We start from the raw sequence: 19,433 nt of genomic DNA, 5'->3' as shown, positions 1-19,433 counted from the left end.
CTAGCACTGTGCGTGACCCTCTGTAGTTGCTGAGGTTTCTTGCCACGCTGCAGTCTGCTGCCCCAGAGCTGCTGGAGTTGCGATGCAGACTGGAAACACTTTTCTGAGCCTTATGCTGCACAGACGTGGCGTGTTTTGAAAGGCCCTATTTAACAAATACAAGCTTCTGCTTGTCTAGATGCTCTTCCCATTAGTGGAGCAGCTCATTGAGGCTGGTGTGCTGCTTGCAGGCAGTGTGCCTGGCCTCTCCTCCCACCCAGAGGAGGAGAAGGGTTCCCTGAGACACCAGGCCTGCCCATGTCCCAGCAGTGGCGCGGTGCCATCTTGGAGCTTCCAGCCTCTGCCCTAATGGCATCAGTGTGCAGTGGAGGACGTGGGCATGGGAGGTGGGAGCTGCCTCACACGGGTGCCTTGAGGCGGCTTAGGGGATTGTTAACGGTCCTTAAAGTGTGCAGGTCACAAGTAAGTCACTTCTGTCGTGTTGTCAAGTCATTGGAAACGTATTTCTGTCATGCTGCATGGTTCTGCAGGCTCACTAATTACGGGCGATGGAAATTTGCTTAACAAAGCTGCATGCTGTTTTTCAGATTGCACTGTTTTACCTGTGTGTGTTAGCATGAATGTGGTTAAACCGCTTTAGTGGCTGTCAGTCTCCAAAACAGAAAACCAGCAACCTACACTGTTTTCCCTTTCTCTGTAAAATGCTGAGAAATCCTTTCCTCTCATAAAATAACCATGTCAAAGTACAGAGGACTCCCCTGATATTCTCCAAGCTAAAACGACAGTTCTGTGCTTTGACCACATTGGGTGAGCTGGGGGAGTGAGAGCATAGTGCAGACAGAGCTCCTGAAATGGTGTTTTTACTGCACAAACAACCAGTACCCAAAGAGACAGAGCAGCTGCTGCCCTCCACGAGAGCCCGCTGCATTCCGCTCTGGCCCCGCTGAGCACGCGGCCGCACAGAGGACATGGCAGCCTCTTCGGATCAGTTTGAGTGCAGAACACGGAATATGATTATTCTGCCAAGAGGGAGCTGCACCGATTCAGAGTACCCCTTCTGAGACCCCTATTTCCACTTTCCACCTGAAGACTTTCTTGTTTTGGAAAATTTGGGTGGTTTAACCTGGGTGACATCCCAACCTTTCAGGTAATGAGATGCACGATACAGGCCGTGCTGTTGCAATTTGTCTGCACTAAGACTTCTTCAAAGGCTGATTAGTATTGGATTTTCAGATTGGCAGCCTCTTAATTAATGGGGTACCTTTCATACTGGGTATACACCAGTAACAGCAAAGGCTCTTTTTACCTATATATTTATTTTACACACTCCATTTACTAACCTAGTTTAAAAACAAAAAAGGGAAAACACAGTTTATTTTTCTAACAGGGGGAATGAGAATGTGATGGTCTTGGAAAGGTCCCTGTAGAGCTCAGCACACAGAGTCACTGGTGACCAGAACAGCTTTTGGAAATACACATTCCATATTCATGCTGACAACACAGTCTTTCAAGTCCTTTGATAATTTCTTGCCAAAAATTAATAATCATCTGTTCCCATGTATAGAGCACTGATGAACTTAACAATTGTACAATTTTAGGGACCTTTGATTGCAACGGCTTTTACAAATGGATACCATTGAAACGTTACACATGGTTGGTTGCCATCTCACTTGGAGGTATTACAGTATATACCATTTGTACTTCGTGCTAAACTGCCATTTCCCTTATATTTACTTTAAGTAAACAATATATATCTTTTTTTTTCATCTTCATTCTGTCTTTCCTTGGCCTTTAATCATTCCTTTCTGTGATTTATTTTGTTTAAATCAATTTCCTGGGTTGGAAACTGGAAGGCAGGTCATTAGCTCAAACCCAGTGCGCTTAGCACGGCAATCTGGAGACTTCAAAACCCTGTGAAAATAAACGGTGATCCCCAAACCCCTTTTGGGGAACAGCCAAGTGCCACCATCATCATCGGGGGTAGTGGTTCACTATAAACACACCCAGCTAAAAACAGATGAATTCCACTGCTTTGTTACAGGGAAACCGTCATACTTAATCAAGGGCTGTACCAAATATCACAGCTAGGAGATAACGTTGTAACTAGTAACCATGGAGCAATTATCAAGATTAAAAAAAAATTAAAGCTAAGCAAATTGAATTAATGACATTACCTAAGTAATGCATCCTTGGATCGCTGCCAGTTTCCTACCCTTTGAACTAAGATCAAGTTAATTAAATGTTTAATTTTTTTTGTTGTTTTTTTGGCCTTTGGCGTATCCATCTTCGCAAACAAATATTCTTACACTGAGAGTAGCATAGATTAGAAAAGTCGGTCAGTGAAAACTGAAAGGTGCACCCATTGAGTGCATGGATTCACCGTTAGAGCTCATGATCCAGGCACTCAGATGCGATGTGACATCTTTCATTTCTCCCTTAGCCTGTAGCCCAGCGCTGTGTGATCACAGTGTGCCATCAGGGCTGTAGGCAGTCCAGGGGATGAGACCTGTGAAACACATTCAGGGGCTTTAAATTGCATGAGGAGAGATGTTTAGGTAACTGCTGGTGAATAAAGGGGTTTACTATTTATTCTTCACCTCCCTGTACACGCAAGATCATCTGAAATTCTGTAATGGATCGATTTGGTCCACCACATGCTATCATTGTGGGAAAGGTGCCCACGCACTCCTGCTTCAATCCCCATTACTGTCTGCACGTATCCGTGTGCATTCTCGGGTTGATTTGTCAGAATCCATCGTGTTCTGTGGGCCGCCAGCCTGGGCACGCGGGAGGTTTGAGCAGAACATTGTAATTCAAACTAATAATGCTGCAGTGAGGGCAGTGCTCATCAGATTAATATATCGTAATCATTTTACACTTACCGCAGCACATCAAACTATAACCATCATTTACCGGCCAGTATTAAAACTCAAGCCATTAATGACTTAAAAACAGAAAGTGCTTTTACTGTTGCTCGTTACTAATGAAAATAGATTTCGAGAGGAGGAAATGAGGCTTGTTATTAACTCTTCCAGGACCACAGGGTCTGAAGATCCTGGGGCGTGCATCCCTCCTGCCGTGCAGCACTTGGAGCAGTGGGGGTGGCCCAGGGCTGCCTGCAGGCCCCGCTGCTCACCTCCATGCTGGCTGCACACAGCGCTCAATGCAGGCAGCAGCCACAGCACCAGGCATTGCAGCTCCCCTTAGAACATAACTGCGGAACGCAGCAGTGTGCCCAGGTGGACGTTGTCCCCTTGGGGAAAACAGAGCCATCTCATGTTGCTGAAGTCGCGATCTGCTTCCACAGCCCCCGCTGACCCTCCCCCCATCCTGTGTGCTCCTCTCCTCAGAGTCTCTCTGGATGTCCGGGCAAAACAGGGCGAAGTTTCTGAGCGGTCCCACGGTGAGGTGACATCGTCAGACTTCAGCACTACATCTTCACCAACAGCAAACGAACTGGAGGTGGCACACGACGGACTTGGGCTGTTTAAAAAATCTCTCTCATCATCTCATGAATCTGCTGTACTATAAAAACAACAGCTTTTAAAAGTATGTATATAAAATCCACTTCTCGTTCGTTTTATTTTCTCGATGGGTTTCCCCCCCTTTTTAAACCTACTCAACCCACATTTTTTGGTAGCATTTTGACATACTCTCGTAGACATGTAGACCTAATTCTTTGTGTATCTCGTAGGAGCCTAACCATAGCCTAGCTGTTTATATTAAGGTTTTCTTTTGTTTCCCCCCTTCTCCGCGCCCCCCTGGTCTCTGTAGTCGCTGTTATTGCAGGAGGTGGGGGTGCGGCTCCGCAGCACACGGGTCGTCCCCCCTCCTTCTGTTCGTGCCGTCTTCGTTCACCCGCTCCTATTTTTGGCAATAAGGCGAGGACGACAGACTTTTGGGCGTCCTTTTTCTATAAGTGCTTTTTTTTGTTGTTGTTGAAAGAGGTGATATAAGGTTTTTTGAAATCATGAATTCTGAAAAAAACAAATACAAAAAAAAGAAAAAAAAAAAAGAAAAAAAAAAAAAAAAAGAAAGCCAAACACTGTAAATACAATTCCATTAAGTACATAGAAACTATTAAGAAAGAGAAATACAAACTATTTTTGTGATGGAGTCAGTCTAAGGCAGTTTCTCTATTAAAACAGAAGACACAAGCGCAGGTCTGACCTTGAGACCAGCTGCCCAGTCGGCCCCGCCGCGCCACACGGCTCTGCTCCCATCGGCGCGGCGCACCCCGCGCTCTGGCTGTTATTCATACGTGCACAGCTTCCCCTGACCGTCTCGTTGTCTTTTTAATGTAAAAACTGCTTTTCCCGAGACTGAAAAAGAAGCTCCGGTTTTCCTATTTATCGCATTTAAGGTTCGAAGCACACAGCTGCTCCGCGTTGCTGCTCCCGGCACGGGCGGAGTGGCACAGAGCTCGCATGGGTACCTTTGTTATCCATCACTTTCTGTGTTATTAACGAGTTAGCAAAGCGACTTTGGTTTGTCTGGTTGTGTTTTGGTTTTGGTTGGGTTTTGTTTTTTTTTTTTTTGGGAATACCTCAGTGCTACAAGTTTCACCCTAGGAGCAACGGAAGGTTTTAATTTATTGTAGTTGTAAACAGAATTAAAACAAAAAAGGAAAAAAAAAAAAAAAATGAAAAAAAATGAAAAAAAAAAAAAAGAGAAAAAAAATAAAGTATAAAACATCATTGCACTGTGACTGGTAGGGGAAAAACTGACAGTTTCCTATTTGCACATGTTTAATATTTGGCTGTTATATATATGGTCCTCTGTTGGGGGAGGAAACTTATGAAGGATATTTTTTAATTTAATTTTTTTAATATTGGTAAATAGGCCTGCAACAGCAACCTGACGTACAGCGCGGTAGGTGGCATTAAGAACATGCTGTAGCGTGGATATATTTCTTCTTTTTTTAACATAATATTGACGAGTTTTATTAATATTTTTTTAAATTGTTACGTTTATAAATTTGGTACTTTAGGTACAGCCAGTACAAGACACTGAATGCGACATTTGTTAAAAGAGCTGCTGCACTCCTATTTTTGTAAATTTTACTAACCAGTAGAAATACCGTAGCCGTTCAGTAGACGAGGCAGGGAAGGCGTCTGCGACGGGAGCGAGGCACCGTACTGCTAAGCAGGAGAAGCAAAGCTTGGCTTTCCTCTTACTTCTGAGAACAGAATCATGCTTTTCTGTGTAACGCTTTTGGTTGGTTTTCCTTCTTATTTCCGAACAACCAGGTTTAAGCAAAATGCTGGACGCTTTTTAAATACTGAGACTTTGATGGAGTGATAACAGGAAACGAAACCATTCTTTAAAAGGCAAAAACGGGAGAAAAAGAGAAAGAAAACAAAAAGCAACAAACCAAATTCCCTGAGGTTCGGTGTGCCATCAGGGGATTTTTTATGGCTCTTCTGTCCATGTTGATGATGTACTGTACTACCGGTTGGTTCTCCTCTCCATCCCCTGTCACCTCATAGAATATTCTTTGTTATCATTGTTGTATGTTAATAGTGTATAAAATGGCTATCTTGTAAGAGTGCTGTCCTGATGCTAGTGTAGTGAATCTTCCCCTCCTCTCTTCCCCTTCTAGTACATATTGGTAGGTGTATCGTAATTAAGGTTAACAATTTAGATGTAGTTATTCAGATTTAGGACCAGTAAGGATAGAACTTTCTCTTATTTAAGGAAAAAAAAAAAAAAAGAAAAAAAAAAAAGAAAAAAAAAAAGGCTAATAATTTTGGGAAGGTTTTCCTCGTTTGTTTTTGCTTTTTTTCCTTCCTTTCCTCTGTTGTTTTTCTTTCCGTTGTTGTTGTTCTTTTCTTTTGCTGATCTGATGCGGTTCCAACTAACCAAAGGTCTCACGGCGTTAAAAATGCTGGCGAACTCTTATGGCATTTTGTAGATCCCCGCCCTGTGGAAGGGGATGTGCCATACTACCTTAAATGCTAACGCTAGATATGCAAAACTGGATTTTTTTAATTTATTTTTTAAAAGAGGGAGGCACGGTATAATAAAACGATTTTACTAAGAGAAAAACAAAAAGCAAAAAAAAAAAAAAAAAAAAAAACATATTTTTTTAAGAATGCTCAGAAGAAATTGCTAATCTGTGTGAATATGTTTTAGATGTTTATATACCTTTTGCGAAGTCCCAGTGGCCCATAGCACAAATGTCGTGGAACCCGGTACGTCTCGATGTGGCTACCTATGCTGAGGGTCCGTCAGTGCCCCGCTCATCTCGGACTCCATTCCTGAGGGGTTTTGTTCCTTCGTTCCCTCACTCGGGGGTTCTGTGTACCTTTGTGGCATGGCGGCTCAGCACGCTTTGCTTTCAGTCCAGCACAGCGACTGACGGCCACCGGCTGTTTCCAGCTTCCACAGAGCAGCTTTGGGCCAGGGCTGAGCCCACCGGGAGCTGCAGAACCCAAGGAGTTCAGCTCCCCTCCCCAACCAAAACACAAAAAGTCGTTTGTGATGGGCTCCATTAAAACGAAGCCTGACCTGTCCCTTTTTTCATTTCTTACACTCATCCGTGTTCATTCTGAGTCGAATTTGTAGCTTGGACTTTAAGGTAGCATGGCTCTCTTGCTGTATTTTCTTTTTCCATTGTACAGCAGCATTCATTCAGCTGGTGAATGTCACACATCTCGCTAGAGTAGTCAACCATTGGGTAGCTGTCAGTATATGACCTGAAAGGTGTTCGCGTTTCTTTTCCCCCTCCCCGCTCCGAAACCTCCGACGCTGTTTCCATCGTGGGTGTGAATGAGGGCTCGTGCTGCACCACCGCCGCTCTGCCACTCAGCGCAGCCTAACCCAGAACCAAGCAATATCGTTTCCTCCATTTCTCTGCAGGCCAGCCATGGTTATGTATGATATTGCATACGAAACTGTTTACAAACAAAAAACAAAACACTAACTCGTAGCTGTCTTTTACGCTATGGAAATGTCTCTTGGGTGGAATCTTTTGAATTCTGTTCGTTGTTATTAATTTTATTTTTTTTTTTTAATTTTATTTTATTTTTATGGTGTTTGTTTTGGTTTGGTTTTTAAGCAAAATAGTTCCAACAGAAAACTGAGGGTCGTTCAGTGTAAGACGGGATGCATCGAAGACACACCGCGGGCCCGGGGTCTGCGCGTACACTGTAGAGTTTCATACATACAGAATCGAAGTCAAACCCATTTCTGTGTGTGAACACTACGTGAGGAGATTCTGTAAGCTAAGCAATACTTTAATACTGTAATAAAATTACCAAAAATAATAATAATAATAATAAAAATAAGTAGTTTGAGAAGAGTAAATGCGTGTGCCGCGGGTGGGGGCGGCGCTGCCCCGGGCTCAGCTGTAACACCCAGCGGCGCCGGGCCTGCGTGTGTCGCTGCGTGGTGGGTAGCAAACTGACGTCGTTCTGTGTCGTGCGAGGTCCGAACTCCATCAGTGCTAGAGTGCAAGTCGAAGCATTTCAGGTGGTCATAAATGTACCTAAATATACTATGGCACAGTGGCGAGCCTAGCCCTTCCTTTTATACTTTAGTATGAACTGATGAGAACTTTGGTAGTGACTTTTTTTTTATATATATACATATATATATGTATCTATATATATCAAGCATCTTTCAGGTCTCTGTGTATGGCTTTCTGAAGCCCTGTTGTAAAATACTACGTGGATGGGGGTCTCTCACATCACAGATGTGGAAAGTATAATTTTATATTTGTATTTTCAAATAAATAAGTTTGTGAAAGGTTTCCATCCTCTACTGTGGTCCAGAAATCAACGTGTTTGTCTGACAAAAAAAAATACAATAAACTGTTTTGAACAGATCTCCTTGTCCCTGTCATTTGGGGCTGGCAGTGGGGGCATGGAGCGCTCAGACCTCGGCCGGGAGCAAAGCAGTGCGGGGCTGCAGTGTGCTGGGGGGGAAGGGGAGGATGGGAAGAGCAGACACATCACCCATCGTGCAGCAAACACCGCTGAGTGAGGGGTGCATGGTAGGGGTGCTCTACACGGAGCTCCACACCTTCCGCACTGCGGGGTCAGTGGGGTCTGTGTGGAAATGTCAGTTTTGATACCAGTGACAACATAAGCTTTTGTGTTTGCCTCCCAGCTACTGAAATAAAGTCACAGCTAAAAGCAGAGTTGTAAAATAAGCAAAATTTTCCCTTCTCTGTAAAATTAGTGCCCTGATAAAGAGAACAAGGGACATAAACATGATTTGCGTCCCTCTCCTCCTGGCATAAAACGTTTATGGCTGAGCCTCGCTGCAGGGTCTGTGAGTCAGCCGGGCTCTGGGTTCTCAGTGCCCCCATCCCCCACTGCTGGATGGGATCCTCGAGTCGGGACCCTGGAGCTGGAACTCCCTGGAGATGGGATCCTGGATTTGGGACCCCCGCCACCATCAGTCCCTGCAGGCTGCAGCTCAGCAGCAGAAGCCAATCCAATGCTTATTAATTATGAGCTTAAGCACTTCCCTTCATGGCTATTTACAAGGGCCGCCTCGTTATTAATAAGGAATAACACAATGGGGTGGCTGTAAAGCCCATTTGTTCCGCAGGGCACCCGGGCGTACTGCAGCAGAGCCCCAGGAGGGCTGTGACTTTGCTTCCATGGACAAACCCCCCGGCATCCCTCACTGAGCTGCTTCACATACTGTAAGACACGAGCCGTAAACTGTGAGTGTGCCGGGGTTGGACCTGAGCTGGTAAATGGAGGAACCAACATCAAGAAGCCGGAGTGGGGGCTGGCAGCGACCATCCTGTGTCCCATCGTCACCGGGCACTAATTGCTGTGACATATTGCCTGGCACTCGCCTGGGGAGCGGGTGAGAGAAGCCTGCGTGTCGCTCCTGCTCAATAATAATTACTGATTAAAAACGAGTTAAAAAGGCAATGAAGATGGAGACGTGCATTAACCGAGCGACCCCAGCCTCGAGCCGGCTGTGGGGAGATGGCGTTAAGGAGCCATCACTTAAGGCATCACACAAAGGGTGGCTCAGATCCCCCCCAGATGTGCAGTGCAGCGCTGCCATGGCTCCCCGAGCTCCCACAGCCCCGTCCCTGGGAGCAGAGCAGCACTGGGTGGGACTGGAGAACTGTTCTGCTCAGGAGCAGCGTGGTGAGGGCTCTGTTTTCCAAAAGAAGTCTGAATAAGAAGTGTTTTTCCTTTCCAGTTACTGCACTTCACTCGCAGCTCCTGACAGCTTTGAAAATGGCTCCAATTGAAATCATCATTTCATATTGATTTTGGGCTTTTTCTTCCCTCCTCCGACAGCGATGCACCGAAGGTGTTTTCGAGTGTTACTGAAATAGAAAGCTGCACTTTCCCCAGAGCTCCAGGCTCCCTCCCCGGCTGTTCTGGGTATCCCCATGCACAAGGGGCAGTGCCCAGGGACCAAAGCTGTTCCATGGGTTCCAGTCCCATTCCAACCCTTCTCTCCCAAACACAGAAGCTCCAGATATACAACATAAACAAACACCAGCAAGAATAACAAGCACAAGAAAGCATGTATCTGTCTTTTTGTGCCCGGGGTGCATTTGAGCCACTAACAGAAACACACAGGACTTGTACAGGGCTTTGCATCATCAAAGCCAGGCAGTGTTTTGTTCCTTCCTCCTCTGCCCTTTTCATCCGGAGATCCAAAGCACTCTCTCCCATTATCTCAGCACCTTTTATAGGTGAGGAATACCTCTTTCATCATGAAAGACCAAACCTGGATGGACCTGCAGGTGCACACCGGGGCTGTGGCTGCCCTGATCTGTCCCCTGCAGCCCCACTAACTTGGACCCCCAGCTTGGTCCCACTAACGCAGGGGCTCTGGGACTCCAGCACCTCCAGTAGTGACGATAGTGACACTACAACTGAGCCTTCTCCCCACTCAGCCACACCGACCTGTGCACGGCAGCACAGGGAATGTCTCGGGCAGAGGAAGGTCAGCAGCACTGCACCCATCTCTGCCCCTCCACACATCTCTGTGCGCTGCAGTTTGCATCAATCACAATAAAACGCGGTCCCAAATGCTGCCCTTGGGGAGCACGGAGATGAAGGCATTCCACTCGGAGCCTCTGGAGCCAGCACTAACAATGCTGAGCCATTAGCAATCAGCATATCGGCACGGCATTGCGGCCGCTTCATAGAAAATCAAGAGGCAAAATAATTGAGTCAATAGCGATACGCAAGGATTGCTCCTTCAGCCCCATTCTTCTGCTAACAATTCTTCAGCAGGGCTGAACATTCAAAAGCTCAGGGAATCAAAAAAGAATTGATTTGATTCAGAGCTGCAGCCAGGGCTGTATTTAACACATCATTTTTGCTTGCTCTACATAGAACAGAAGGGCTGCCTTATGGCAGAAAGGCAGCAAGGGCAGAGCCAGGACTGAGAGCGGTGGCAGCGGCGCCCATCGCACTCCGGGTCTGCCCCACTCAGCTGGAGGCACCGCTCCCATGCACTGGGGTGGAGGGCAGCAGTTAAGCATGATGCGTTCCTACAGCAGCTCAAAGGAAGGCAGGCTGAGAACATGAATACAGGAAGGGACACGCACTCAGCCCAGCCCAGCAAAGCACAACCCTCCATCCAGCACACAGCACTGCGTGCACCCACTGTCCCTCGGAGCTCCGGTGCCTTTAAGGCCATTGTGCTCCTAACGAGGTCCGTATGCTCCCTGCTGACACAGTGGGGACATTCAGACCCGCCACCGAGGCAGCTGATGGGACGTGTTGACGAGCAAGTCATGTTGCTATAATAAGAAGTGTTTATTTGAATAATAAGGTCAGGAGTTAAGTAGTTGGTATTCCACTCGTATGAAGCAGTTTGCACAGTGTCACTAATAATTAAAGGGGTTTTTGGACTAATCTAGCCGCTCTTCCTCAATGTACTCTACTCTGTTCAAGAAACTCATCAAAGCAGCGAAGTGATCTTCGAGGTTATTAATCTCCTTTGCTCCACAGCTGGAGCAAATTTATTTGCTTGAATTAGCATGTAATAAACTTATAATAATGCTGCCATATCCCTCACTTTAGAGATATAGTTTGTGTAATGAGTAGTTAAATCTAGGTAATGTAGCAATAGCTTTTAGGTTCAAAGATTAGGGGGGGGAAAAAAGCCCACAGTGCTGTCACCTCTGGGTGTTGGGACGTGGGCAATGGGAAATAACCAGCAGTGCACAATGGGCTGGCTCCTGCAGCGAGCATGAGGCCAAGGTCTGTGCACAGGGCTGGGCTCAGCACAGGGTGCCTAAGTGAGGGGAATTAATTCACTTCAGCTCACCAGGCTGAGCCTTTACCATTCGCAGCTTCTCTCCAACAATAAATCCTTGCCTCTTCTCTCTGCCTAACTGCACATCTCCCAGCAGGCCGGAGTGCTCCTTACAGACTGACGTGGGGTGAGTTCAGCGGCTGGGGGGGGCTCACCCCCCCCCCCTCCCTCCTCACAGCCCATTATTCACAGAGAGGGAGCAGTAAATAATTTTTCTCTCCCTGTTTCAGCTCTTTTCTGTTGCTTCTGAAGCCGCTCGGTGCTGCAGAAGGGCCTGGGCATTAGCCAGAGGTGTCAGAGGTGTTAGACAAGGTATTAAGGAGGTGTCAATGGTGAAATAGCTGGGATTACAGTAAAGTCTAAATAAGGTGTAAAATAAAACCAGAGGTGATAAAGTCATTGATAAGAAAAGCTGGAGAAAAATAGGAGTGCAATTATTTTTCATCCCAGTTGTTCACTCTCGCAGTGCATTATCCATGGCTTTGCAAAGCCTTAAGTGAGATCAGTTCTAGCTGCAGCTCCGCGCCCGCAGAGCGGCCAGCACAGCCTGCTGAGCACTGAGTCGGGGCTGCGGCTGCCCATCCAACAGGGGCTCTTCTATCCACAGCTATACAACAAAGCAGGGGTCCCGCAGCTGTCACAGGTATGTGACAGAAGCCCCAGAGCCCCCTCAGTGCCACACACCTCCAAAAGGGCACGTGCAGGATCTGACCCAACTCATGAGCACGGCCAAGGACCTGCACCCAGCTGCAATGTTGGCTCCACACAACGAACCCTGCCGTGCAATGCAAATTAGTGCAGAAAGGGGAAAGATGTCTTAAGAAGCGACATGCTGAGCAACTAAAATTATGCAGTTACTGCTCGCAAAGTGCAATTATGTCATTTCCATGCCAGCTCAGGGACCCAGCAGCCCCTGTCCCTCACTGCTGCATTCAGCACCGCAGTGCCCAACGTCCACAGAGCCCTATAATCATTAAAGACGACGACCGCTAAGATCATTAAGTCCAACCACTGGCCCATCACCATCATGCCAAGACTCAGCTGGTGCTGGAGGCCTGGAAACCTTTGGGCTCATGGGCACAAGACTTCTTCCTGGAGAACTCCAGAGGAGTTAAGGACAGGACAGGAAAACCAATACAAAAAACAACGACGACAACAAAAAGAGAAAGATCATCCGCAATTCTTTTGCTGCCATGAAGTGTTATTAACTGATTGGGTTTCATCATCTCTCTCTTTGCTGCTGCTCCAGCTGATTGCCCCTGATTTGCATTTCCCTCGGACCAACAGTGTGTGCCCACAGCAGGCAGTGCTCTGAGGGTGGGGGTCTGCATGTTTTGGGGTACAGCATGAGGCTGTGCTGCATCCCAACACACAGCTGTGCAGGTTCATCAAGGGATGAGGGGTGGCAGCCTCATGTGGTACAGGGGAGGGGCAGGTGGAGAACAGGAAGGAGTGGTCAGGGATTGGAACTGCCCAGGGAGTGGGGAGGGTCCCATCCCTGGAGGCATTCCAGACCCATGGGTATGCAGCACTGAGGGATGGGGTCAGTGGGCACAGTGGGATGGGTTGGGGATCTTGAAGGTCTTTTCCAAGCTAAACAATTTTGCAGTTCTCTGAAGTGGCACAGAGCTCCCAGGTGGGTGTTAGCAGTGAGGGTGCTTTGCAAAAGGAATGCATGCAGGCAGCAGATGGACACAGCCGAGTGCAGCCTGTGTGAGCACCAGGTACGTTAGCCTGGCGGCCATGCCCTGCTTCTAACGTTCATTAATAACATCATCACTGAAACTATTTCCAGCACTGCAGCTTCACAGAGCACACCACGTCCTACTTCTGTTTCAATCCTATGGAATAAGCAGTGAAATGAGTGAGGCATCCGAAGGCACAGAGGCGCACGGCCTGGCATTGCTTAGGGCAGGGGGCTGCAGCGTGCTTAGAGCCTGCAGCCATGGTACTGCTGGGTCCTCACCCCAACAGCGATGGTTTCAGTGCCACATTTTGACTTCATTTTAGTAAATATAAAAACATTCATATGTATGAACAGTTCTGTCAGTACCATATGTTGTGCTTCTCCTCCATACAGGAAACAAGCTGCTTTCAAGCTTTTTAATTACATAAAACTGAGGTAAGCCTTAGCAGAGCAATCAGATACAGGGGAGGTGGGGATGTGGTTTCTCCCTGTAACACAGTGTTGAGGGTCTCCTTCCCCCCCACAAGGCTGGGTCAGGAACACACCATCACACCGCTCCTGTTTGCATTTCGGAGTGCTGAATTGGTACAACCATAAGTACAACTACAGCAATAATGAGTTCCTCCCTGACTCCCCTGACATAAAGGCAACCGTGCCCCCCCTGCCCAGCGCTGCCTGCACCGCACTCCTCATCCCCACCAAGGAAGGAGAGCGGCAGCAGCAAGGACAGACCTTGTTCCTGTGATTAATTAAGGCCGACGCCAGACCTGAGGCACAGCACCAATACCTGCGTCGTTTCCAGAGGTGTCACAGCTGCAGCAGCCCCGTGACTTTCCCCGGTGTCATTTGTCACCGCCTGACACTGACAAAGTGCCACAGCCGCGCGGCTGCTGCCCCGACCATCCTGCTGCACCCACACACTGCACTGCTGCCCTACTTTCCTCCCGCAGCTCCCACTCCCTTCTGCTGCTGCACAAACCACGCAGCGCACACCTGCCCTGCAGCACCCGAGGGCTCACTCAGCTCCCACATCCCCATCTCGGTGAGCCGGAGAGGCATGGGGCAGCAGCCATCAGTGCTGGCAGGGGTTTGCCCAAGGGAAGTGATGGGGAAGGAATGACAGCCATTTTTACGTAGAGATGGTTTTTCTCCTTACGATGACGCTTTAACAAGAGCTTAATGAACAGCACTTTCTTGCCTTTGAGGGGTTCAGACAGACCAGAGTTAGCATTCGTTATCATCCCATCACCGCGCGATTCCCCAGCCATATGGTCAGTGCGATGCACTTCCAAAAGCAGAGACATCTACATGGACTTCATTGCCCCCAGCCACAGCATTTGGGCAGCCTGTGGCTTCAGGGAACAGCCCACCACAGAGAGATCTGGGTGCAGAGGAGCAGGACGTGGGCTGGAGGCACAGTGACACTGCACGGCTGTGTGCCACAACCCCACAACACAATTGGTCCCCACGGCCCAATTTGACGCCAACAAAGGAATGAAGTTGTTGGTAAATGGGGCTCCCAGCCGAGCAAACCCCACGTGACCCCATCTCCAAACACCCACAGCAGCAGGAAAACCCAGCACAGAGCCAGGGCTCAGCATCTCCAGCCAGGTCGGCAGGCCCCAGGCTGAGCTCCATAGCAAGCACATCGCTCCTTCCCTGATCCTGAGCTCCGGCTGCGATTCAGTAGGACACAGCAGGAGGGTCTGTGCTCCTTCTGCAGCAGCCGACCTGTGTCAGCATTTTATTCTGCAGCTCTGTAGGTTTTTTAGCTTAAAAAGGGGGGGAAAAAAAAAGAAATCAGAGGAGTTTTCAAAGCTTTAATGGCTTTGAAAACAACATAGAAAGCTCTCTTTACTGCAGGAGAGGTTAATGATCTCCCTCTGCTACAGAACTAAGCCGGACATCGTAATAAATAATCATAATAAGATGTAAAGTATCACCTGGAGTCACACAGCATAGAGAGCAGGTAGGAGTTACAACGCCTTACTCAGAGCAACTGCTGGGGTGTGATTTCTAAAGTGAAGGCAGTCAGTTAAGGAAGCAGAAGCCAGCAATTAAAATATTACTTAAACAGAAGCTGATCACATCTCATCTGGGCTGGGAGGGCTCCCAACTGTGGCACTGTGGGGTGGGCACCCCAGCACACACTGATGTCCCCAGGTAGGTGTACCAACAGCTGGGTGTCCCCAGGGCCAGGAGAGCCCTCACTGGGGGACCCCCTCAGTCCCAGCCCAGCTGCCTCTAGGCTGTGCCAAGCTCAACCTACAGCAGTGGAGCAGCAAAGCGCTCATTAAGAAACCGCATTAATAACCTTAATGACAGTTCCCAGCTCCCAGCAATACAGCAGCCTCAGCTACGTTTACACACACAGGTTTCATCTCCAGGCATTTGCAAGCACCAATGTGGGGTGGGAAGGAGGTCTGGGAACAGATACCACAGGGTCACCCCTGGGCTGTACAGACCAAAATCACTCCAGCCCTGCAGCCCCATGCTGGTTGCTCCGGGGCAGCACAGCACAGTGCAAGCACCAGCAACAAAACCTATCCACCATCACCCTCAGGAGCAGCACTGCTGTGAGCACAGGGCTTGGACACATCCAATACCTGCTGCTCCCACCCATCCATCCCATGCATCCATCCGAGCCCACCGACCCCCCCCACCTCCAGCAGACCAGATCACGACAGCTGCTGCAGAGCGGGGCCTTTCTTTGTGTGTTTATCCCCCCGTCTCTGAGATGAGCTGTTTCTTGTCTTGTCAAACCACATCCTTTTCTTTAAAGAATCGGCTTTAAGAATCCAATTTGTCAAGCTGGACAATCGTTTGAGAATCCATAAAAAGCCTCAGTGACTTTATCAAAAAAAATAAATCAGAAGGTTTTAAATGGTAACTGAAAGGGATTTGAAAATGGGTTGAGTGGCCTACATCAATTAATCTTCAGAGAGCCGGGGCTTTGTGAAGATGAAGTGGCACAGAAGTGTCAAAGGCCAGTTACCGGGCTTCAGCAGATGGAAGGTGTCGATATTTCTCAGTCCCTTCTTCTCGCTCTTCTCCTTTCCCCGTCCTGCACAATACAGGCGGGGAAGGAAAAGCCCTGCAATGAGCAGAGCGGGGCTGCACCCAGACACACAGCTCCAGTGGAACCGCAGAAGGGCAGGAGGATGGAGGTCAGAGCGCAACAGCAAGCGTGTAAATGAGGGGTCTGAACAGGCACAGCCACCTGAAATGGCAGCATGGGAGGCAGCAGCCTGCACTGCTCCTCACTGCCCAGCGCCAGCAGGACCGGGCACAGAGACACTGAGAGCTGCAAGGGCAGCTGGAAACTGGGAGTGTGGGGGTGCACAGGATGGAAGTTATGTGCTGGAGAGTTAAACAGCTAAAAGAGACCTCAGGAGCAACAGAGCAGCAACGCTGCAGCCCAGCAATCCCAACAGCAGCGCGAGGAGCTCCAGATGGCTTTTTGTTTTAGTGCAATGAGAAATGCAACCTGACAGGCAAGCATGGGGCTGGGTAATAATAATAACACCAATCATTTCCTTACAAAAATGAAAGCAGCCCATCAGCTCAAAGGTACCCCTGTTTGCAGCAAAGAACAGAGGCTCGCTGTTACTTACTGCAGCGGTGAGCGCAATCCTGAGCCTCCAAATGGCATTTTGTTACAGAAGTACAATATGAGGATGTTGGACTCACTTCCCAGTCTGGAGAAATAGATCTGACTTGGAAACGGGCCAGAAGCGCTGCAAGTTGGGGCTCTGAAGTGAAGGTGATAACTTTGCCAATTAAATATGGATGTGATTTTTTTCCTCTCCTTCCCCTGAATACTCCTGCACAGTCATTAGGTGATGATATAAAGACATAGGCCTCCTGGTGCAGCTTAATTGCTCATATATAGAAAAATGATGAGCTCCGTTACACCGCACAAGAACTGCCTGGATACACACTGCCTTATTAATAGGTGATACCAACCCGAGCTTTATTTTTCTGCCCAAGGAAAAACAGAGCCCCAGCACAGCCCCAGCTCAGAGCACACCACTGCACGTGCCAAACCACTTCACTAACAGCTACAGACATAAGAGCAGGCTTACGTTTAATCGCGCCATTAAAGCCTTTTGCTGAATTGGCACTTGGAGCACTATGGACTCTCACTGAAGTTTACTGTCATTTCCATCTATACATATCAAATAGGAAAATACAAGGTTCTCCCCCCTCCCAACACCCCCCCACCCCCAGGCCATCTGCAGGGGCTGAGCATGAAGTGGGGGCACAAACAAGGGAGATGCAGCACGATGGGATGCAACCGCCCTGGGAGCTGGGGTCAGAACGAGCAAAATGGGCAACCACCACCAGGATGAGGGGAAAGTGCTTCTGATGGCTCAGGGAAAAAGCAGCATTAACAATCATTGGAAGGGACAAGGCAATCTCACAGCACACAGATTGCTTGCGGCAGGGCGGTGGGAAGGGGCCAAGGGGAAGGGCTTGCATCAGTGTGTGCTCCTCCACCCCACTCAGCCCCACGGCTGATTTACTTCCCAGCACCACAGAAAAACCCACAGTTCACTCTTCCCTCTCATTCTCAGTTTCATTATTCCCTCCAGATAATTTCAGGCTTCTCAGCTGTGAGCGCAGCGTCTCAGCTCCCGGCATTTAAATCCTCAGCTCTGTTCTCATCACAGCTTCACAACCCCCCCATTTGTTTCCATACACAGGGGTTCCACAACCCCAAGCATTGGGTGCAGCACCCACAGAGCACCAACACCACCTCAGAACCAAACTGCTCTAAGATGCTTTCACTTTGGCAGCCACGTTCTGAAGGGCATTTCAAAGACACTCCAGGTGCTGCTGACGTTCAGGAGGATTTCAATGAGACAGAGACACTGGGGGTGAGGTGACATTAAGACACCACCTCTCATTGTAACACTGCGTGGAGATGCTCCTGGCTGCAACTTCGGGGCTCCTTTGATGAGAAAACCAGAGCTGTCTGCAGAGGGGCCACGGGTGACCTCATGACACCAAGAAATTGCAGCAATACATCCGTGCTTTAAAGCTGCTCTTTTGTTGGGCCCCACCAACAGCTGTGAAGGGGTGCCCTGGGAGGCAGCTCAGAGTGTGGGAGCTGGTGGGTTAACCCATGACCCGTCCTGGGGGTGCTCCAGACTCACCCCCTGCACCTTTCTAACTATTTCACCCGTCTGAGATTTCTGTTTCACATTTCAATTTCCTGCAGCACAGTACATTTATCTCTGCTGCCCAGCCAGGTTCTCCCCAGCTCTTCCCCTTATCTTTTCCCCTGTGCAACTGCAAACACCGCCGTTATCTTCATGTGATAAACCCAGCCACGATGCACTGCCTGCCACCGCGCTGTGCTGGCAGCGAGCAGACCTGTGCCCTCACACCAGCACAGCACAGGGAGGTCAAGCAGACACCGTGGGTTCCACTCTGGGCACCTCACATCTGATCAGTTAATGCTGGCCCTGGTGTAAGAGGCATCACAGCCACCTCCTGGATGCGCCCCACGTGTGCTGCCCAGGGACACTACCGGGGTCCCCCTGGGTGCCAAAGGGATGGAACAAGGTTCTGGGTGCCCCCAGCCGACCGCCAGAGCCCACCCCACTGCACAGAACCTCAAATATCCCATCAGCGAGCGGCAGAGCGAGCATCGGGCACTGCCGTGGGAAACGTCATCCCGATAACGGCTTCACCGTCCCAGGGAGAAATCGAATAAAACCAATAGCGACGCCCGGCCCAACAGGTAACAAAGTCACCTTGTTGCCATCTCCGCAGCGACGGCTGCAGCCCTGCTGTGAGCACGCAGCACCCCCTGCTGCCACCGCCGCTGTGCGGGGACATCGCTGGCAGTGCGGGCGGGCAGGGGACCGCGGGGTGGGGCTGGAGCAGGAGGCAGCAAACGGGCTGCTGGTCTTGTGAAGTCCTGCAGGGCTCAGGGAAGCTCTCGGTCCATTTCCTTCTCGCAGCCGCGCCCGCACCGCGCGGCAGCAGGACCCGGTTACGGACGCTATCGCCCTGCTCAGACCGGTTCCGCCTCCTCCTCCACCCACCCCAGGCCCCAGCTGCCCACCGTGCAGGCTGACACAGCCCAACCTTCAAAGCAAATTGCTTTGCAAGTGCCGATCCACTTCACTTTCCAACACCTCCAGTGAACGGTGCCTCGGTTTATAGATGGGGAAATCGAGGCAGGGAAAAACAAAGGGCTCAGCCAGCGCAGAGGACCAGGAACACAGCGCTCTACCTGTGCCTTAACTACAAAGTCACCTCTGCTCATTAGCAGCTAATTAGAACCACGGGAGGGGAAGAGACTACAGGCAGGGCGGAGAGAGGAGGAACTGGGAGAAATACAGACATCAAAACAGATCACATCTGTTTACTCATTCATTGCCATGCCTGAGGCTTCAAGTTCTCTCCTGTCTGCATTGGCCTTGTGCAATTTTGGATGCCCTCTCCCAGATCCACACAGCTAAGAGTTAAGAGTCCC

The 19,433-nt window shown here is 49.1% G+C and overlaps 1 protein-coding gene across 24 annotated transcripts in view; it reads left to right on the top strand.

Annotated features, from left to right (window-relative positions):
* Positions 1 to 7,828, top strand: part of MSI2 (musashi RNA binding protein 2) — a 188,725-nt gene extending 180,897 nt beyond the window's left edge. For all 24 annotated transcript variants that reach the window (XR_011905629.1, XR_011905627.1, XR_011905628.1 and 21 more), the window contains 2 exons: positions 1,599 to 1,676; positions 3,351 to 7,828. Coding sequence is in view for 16 of the 24 variants with exons in the window: in XM_072353736.1 (XP_072209837.1) it covers positions 1,599 to 1,640 (42 nt within the window). In the remaining 8 variants the exon portion in view is untranslated. The remainder of the gene's footprint in view (positions 1 to 1,598; positions 1,677 to 3,350) is intronic.
* The last annotated feature ends 11,605 nt before the right edge of the window (positions 7,829 to 19,433 follow it).

Source organism: Excalfactoria chinensis, chromosome 19 (assembly GCF_039878825.1).
Source record: "Excalfactoria chinensis isolate bCotChi1 chromosome 19, bCotChi1.hap2, whole genome shotgun sequence".
In the NCBI taxonomy this organism is placed as follows: domain Eukaryota; kingdom Metazoa; phylum Chordata; class Aves; order Galliformes; family Phasianidae; genus Excalfactoria; species Excalfactoria chinensis.
The sequence above is the reverse complement of the archived record's forward strand: the minus strand, read 5'-3'. Positions and strand labels throughout refer to the sequence as shown.